This window comes from Colobus angolensis, unplaced genomic scaffold, assembly GCF_000951035.1.
Source record: "Colobus angolensis palliatus isolate OR3802 unplaced genomic scaffold, Cang.pa_1.0 Scaffold73, whole genome shotgun sequence".
Classification (NCBI taxonomy): domain Eukaryota; kingdom Metazoa; phylum Chordata; class Mammalia; order Primates; family Cercopithecidae; genus Colobus; species Colobus angolensis.
The window spans coordinates 11,547,214-11,553,213 of record NW_012121043.1 but is presented as its reverse complement, the minus strand read 5'-3'; the positions used below and the strand labels follow the sequence as shown (position 1 = coordinate 11,553,213).

Below are 6,000 nucleotides of genomic sequence, written 5' to 3'. Positions count from 1 at the left end.
TGAGTGGGGCGCTATCGCTGGCAGTCTAGCGCCGGGGCACGCGTGGTCGTGCCGGATCCCGCGGGGCGCGCGCTGCTGCTCTAGGCACCTGGGCCCTGGTGCGGTGTGGGAGACCTGCCGGTCGGCGGGAAGCCTTGGTGGTAGGCATTATGGTTGCCGGACCTGGGACGCGCGCCCAGGCGCCCCACCTCCCCGGAGACCGGGGCAGGGTGGGTGCAGCCCGGATCTAGGGTTATGGTCGCAGAAGCCTTGGGCACAGAGAGTCGCGCAAGTGCCCTGCTAATGGTCGCAACCCCGGTTACGAGCGCACAGAAAGTTTGGAGGTTTGGCAAGGAGGGTGGTGCCGGCTTCCGCCGGGTGGTGGCAGAACTGCCTGTGCGAGCGCGGCCTCCACGTGGGCTGCGCCGCCAGGCGTCAGGTCGGGCCTAAGAGACACGCTCTACAGCTGGGAAACCTGAGGTTCAGGTGTGTGGGGAGAGGGGCAGCTGCATTACATCGTATGCTTCCAATTCATTTATCAGCAAATAATTCCACAACGATTGGCCGACAGCTGGGTTGTCCAACAGGTTACTGAGACCAGGTAATTCACTGTTTTCAGGAAGGATAGACTGGGAGGAAGAGGATCTGATTTTACCACTCAGTAGCTGTAAATCTGGTGCCTCGGGTTTCATGTCACTGGGCTCATCTTTGAGCGGAGGAACTTGATTGACCCAGCCTCTGCTGGTGCGGGTTTTTGCCTCCAGGACATCAAGCTTTGTAACATCAAGGTCACCAAAATACATTGAGGTATAGTCCGTTTCCTCTCTAAAATCAAACTAAAAAATAGCTGCTGATCACCCCTTTAGGTCAATAGGAGAACCAGTTTTCCCTCTGGATTGATTAACATGTCTCTGAGCCAAAAAGAAATGTTTTAGGTCAGTCTGGGCAACCTTGTTACAAACAATATATAATTTCTGACAGCCGTGTGTGTTTAACTGAGCTGCGTTTGACTGTTGTCCTCCATTAGTGGACGTAAAATTCATCTAGAGAGCGTATTGTGTTGATGCAGATTTCTGGGCCGCAGCCATCAGAAGTGGCAATCCAGTGGGCTTGATAAGGGGCCCAGAAATTTGCATGCTAACAACCTTGCTGGTAACTCTGAACTACATTCGGTAAAACAGTGCCCAGGGGATGTGGAAACTCATACTTCCCTCCCCCGCTTTAGTAGTAACTACTGATGTCTAAAGTGCCTTTTAGCTTTTACGATACTGTTGAATCCTGAAGTGACAGCTGCCAGCAGAAAAATAATCTCCTCTGCACAAACCATCTGTTTTTTCCGTAACTGTTTTGTGTAAGGCCTTTGTGATTTGTCTCCAAAATTGTATACAGACAAAAGATGAAAACATGAAAAATTCAGCAAACATTTCTTGAGGACCTCCTCTGGACCACACCTTGCTTGTTTCTGGGGATATACAAATCCTTTCCTTCAAGAGCTTCCTCACATCTTCATGTCCTTAAATATTATGGAAAAGGAGTTTAGAGTACCTTTAAAATACAGTGACTCTATCTATAGTATGGTTGTCAACATTGATTTTCTTATAGGGATTATCTGTGGGGTAGTCACCAAAGTATGAACCGTAAATCTTTTAGTCTTTTTACATTTAATGCTTATAGTTAAATGGAAAACAATTGCTCTTCAAAAACTTTTCTGTGATTTTATAGAAATATTTACTCCTATTGGGGTGGTCTCTGAGGCTTATGGGCAAGATTGTGTTGGCTGTACTATTCTAGACAAAGCATTGTCTTCTTTAATTACTATAGTATTGGATTCTAAGATACTGTGTTTTACTTTTTGCTGTTTCCGAAATTGTGATGTGTACCTTAAGACTTTCACATGTTTAATGTTGTGGGATGCTTCATCTATTCTCCCCTCTGCTCTAGAAAGCTGTGAAAAGGAATGGTTGTCTTACAGTATGAGTAGTGTGAGAATCAGAGAAATAGTGTATTTGTCCAGAAACCTCTTAAGCTTAGGCTCCACTTAACGGAGCCTCAAATCATTTCAACATGAACATAGAGAAACAAATGATGTAACTTTTTGCAGTATGGGTAGTGAAATTTATATTCTAAGGAAAGTATTTGTTACACAGTATTGGGGTATATTTTGTTAGTGATTGTAGATGGGAAAGATTCTTTTTTTTTTTTTTTTTTTTTTTTTTGAGACGGAGTCTCGCTGTATCCCCCAGGCTGGAGTGCAGTGGCCGGATCTCAGCTCACTGCAAGCTCCGCCTCCCGGGTTTATGCCATTCTCCTGCCTCAGCCTCCCGAGTAGCTGGGACCACAGGCGCCCGCCACCTCGCCCGGCTAGTTTTTTGTATTTTTTAGTAGAGACGGGGTTTCACTGTGTTAGCCAGGATGGTCTCGATCTCCTGACCTCGTGATCCGCCCGTCTCGGCCTCCCAAAGTGCTGGGATTACAGGGGAAAGATTCTTTTAAGTGATTTTATTTCGGCATAAGTGTTTTGCATTCTTTGTTTAGCCACCCTTTCTGGTGAATGTGCTTATACTGTATTCATACATTATGCTTAAAGGAAACAAGCTTTTCGTTTGCATCTTCCTGCTGCTCTCTCCCCTTAAATTTTAAACGGAACAATTGTGAGCAATAAGAGATGTGTGGCTGAATATAAAATTACTGTATAGGGTGCCTTTAGTAATACAAACCTAATAAACCCATCTAGGTTTTAAAAAATTAAACGTGAGCAATGTGTGTGGTCCCCAAGACCATCCTTAGTTCAGCAATTTGCTAGGAGGACTTGGCTGATTTATCACAGGGAAAGGATGCCAAGTACAGTCAGCAAAGGGAAGAGGCACATGGGTGAAGTTCTGGGGAGACCAAGTGCAAGACTCCAAGGGTCTTCGGCCACACCGGCTGCGCTCAGTTGCTGCAGCAGCTAGTTGTGTCAACACTTGTGAAATGTTGCCAACCAGGGAAGCTTGTTAGAGACGCAGTGCCCAGGGCTTTTACTGGGGGCTGGTCACTTAGGTCACCCCTGCCTGGCAGGTGTTGGTATAAACCGTAACGAGTGTACGTTTTAGGCATGGTGAGCCATTCCTATCAGTTAATGGTGGTAGAAACTCTCCCAAAATCTTAAGTTCTCAGACGTCCGCCACAAGCTGCAGTTTCAAAGGATAGCAGTCAGGCCTGCCGTGGAACCTCTTCTGCATAAGCAGTACCCCTTGCCGAATCCATTTTTGTATCTCTTTGTATGTCTACATCACTTGAGAGTTCCATGTACTAGCTATGCTGTGCCTTCCCGAAGCCTTAGTTCTTTCCTTGAGAATTCAAGCTGGTCTGTTGCACTTAAAGGAAACATTTTCAGAAAATGTGTCTTACTGACCACATATCCTAAACACTAAAGTTTATTTTTTTTTTTCCTAAGCTTAAAGCTTTACCCCTCTCCTGTAGGATTTTAGTATCAATTTGTATTCATTTTCCACCATGTCCTGCGTTTCCTTATCAAAAGCACTTGGCCTTTTGAAGGAACTGAGCTGTTTAGAGGGTTTTATATTTTGACATTTCCTTTCTTAATCTGTGCAGTTTCCATCTGGGTTTCATTCTAAAGGTTCTTTCATAAGTTGCAACACATCACACAGTATGCAACACACCGTTCCAGGGTGCTTACTTCCCAGGCCAGAACGTTAATTCCACCTAGTCTGCAGTGTAGCTGAAATACTGCTCAGTTCTAATGACAAAAGAGCAGGGAACAGCATTCTTGCAATTCTGATAACTCACCAAAGTAGGAAACTATACCATTTATAAATAACAAGTCTTTGAGAAATTTTGGTTTTGATAAGCACAGTGGTTCTTAACCTTGTCGGGAGATAGGGACTCCTTTAAGAATCCGCTGAAAGCAATGGAGTCTCTTCCCAGGGGGAAAGGACTTTAAGATAGAATTTTGCAGTCTCAGGAAATTTAAATAATTTGAATTACAGTTCTTGGAAACAGATGAGGGAGACCTAGCCTTTAAGTATCAATAGTTGTGGTTTGGAGGCAGTTCTGAAGGAGCTTTGCAAGGCTTGGCTGAGTGGCTTCTGCTACTCAGCAGTGTCAGCAGCAGAAGCATCACCTGGGAGCCTGTTAGAAATGTAGAATCTCAGGCTCCACCTTGGAGCTAGTGAATCATCTCCTGCATTTTATTGAGATGCTCAGGCGATCTGTGTGCACATTAAAGTTGGAGAAGTGCTGTGTTAGGGGTTAATGATATTGGTATTATTTAATATCTTCAGTTAAAAAGTTATAGTTTTTTCAAGACTTGAGATGTAAATTAACCTTCACTTTTCAGCCTTTAGGGGCTTTATTTGTTTCTTTAAACGAAGGGGAGTTTTTGATAAAAGTGGCAGTTTTCAGGAATAAGCTCAGAGTTGGAAGTGAGGAGGTTCAGGTGGTTAGTGGAGACAGGAGAAGGCAGTGGCCTGCTCCAGCCACCAGGAGACACTGTGGGTCCAGGGTGCATTGACTCACCTACGCAACAGTTGGGGTGGTGCTGCGGTGAGGAGCACCTGGAAGTGGGCGGCTGTTAGTTGTTCTCTAGTCAAATGTTTGTAACTCAGAGTATGTCTAATTAGATGTGGGCTCTGATGCTGATGGGAGCCAAATCCAAGATATTTGACTTTGCTGTGTCAAGGACCACAGGCTGAACCTATGAGTAGGAACTGCTGAGACAGTTGAATAGGTTTATTTGGGATAATTATATTGCCCAATAAATAATACCATGACATAGTGCTTGTGTAAAAGAAAAACACATTCTTCTTTAGATGAATATGTCATCTGAGTGGTGGTTGAGGCTGAATCATATCTTAGAAGAAACGACATTGGCTGAAGGCTGTCTCCTCTCCTGGGGGAAGTAGCTTTGACCTATGAGAGTTCTCATGAAGGTGTAATGGTCATTCAGTTGTGTGTGTGCACGATCCACTAACACCAATGCTGGCACCTAACCATGTGTGTTCTGTTCTTTTGGTAGGTTTACATTTCTTTATTGCTTTGTCTTGAAGACAGAACGATGCCAAAGAAAGCAAAGCCTGCAGGGAGTGGGAAGGAAGAGGGCCCGGTTCCCTGTAAGCAGGTGAAGGTAGAAGCAGCTGGGGGGCCTTCAGCTTTAAACTTTGACAGTCCCAGTAGTCTCTTTGAAAGTTTAATCTCGCCCATCAAGACAGAGACTTTTTTCAAGGAATTCTGGGAGCAGAAGCCCCTTCTCATTCAGAGAGATGACCCCGCACTGGCCACATACTATCGGTCCCTGTTCAAGCTAACAGATCTGAAGAGTCTGTGCAGCCGGGGAATGTACTATGGAAGAGACGTGAATGTCTGCCGGTGTGTCAATGGGAAGAAGAAGATTTTAAATAAAGATGGCAAAGCACACTTTCTTCAGCTGAGAAAAGATTTTGATCAGAAAAGGGCAACGATTCAGTTTCACCAACCTCAGAGATTTAAGGTAACCAGTTTCCCCATTGCAGAATCCTCATACATTTTAAAGTACTAACATTTGGCCACATATCAGCTCAAGGGTGAATACGTAGTTTGATGATGGTTAGCTTCCTGCCAGTTTGAGAAGGGGTAGCACCTCTTTGATCTAAATGCATTTGAACTAGGATTAAGATTATGTGTTATGTTTTGGCTAAACTGTTAGAAACTCCAGCAACTCAGGGTAGACATTGTTGGGTATCATTGAGCTGCAAAAACTATACTGCAAGTTTATAAAGTCATTAAAGTGGCACTACAACTGCAGGAGTATGTTCTGTGAGCCAGTTTATGTTTTTCTATATGATAGACATTTCTATTTGGTTTGTCACATCACCGTAATTTAAGGCATGATAGCATCAAGGTGATCATTTTTTCCCGAAGTTGCCTCCCTTTACTGCCTGCGCCTAAGTAGAGGCTTCAGAGCCATGACCAGATCACATGCTAGATGCAAGTTCAATAAAGAGACTTCACCCTTAATGACACCCGAATGGGTGACATTGAGGT

The 6,000-nt window shown here is 44.3% G+C and overlaps 1 protein-coding gene across 2 annotated transcripts in view; it reads left to right on the top strand.

Annotated features, from left to right (window-relative positions):
* MINA (MYC induced nuclear antigen) overlaps positions 1-6,000 on the top strand; it is a 30,941-nt gene continuing 24,941 nt past the window's right edge. For both annotated transcript variants that reach the window (XM_011927617.1, XM_011927616.1), the window contains exons 1-2: positions 1-465; positions 4,997-5,467. In XM_011927617.1, the coding sequence (XP_011783007.1) occupies positions 5,036-5,467 (432 nt within the window). In that variant the 5' untranslated portion in view covers positions 1-465; positions 4,997-5,035. The remainder of the gene's footprint in view (positions 466-4,996; positions 5,468-6,000) is intronic.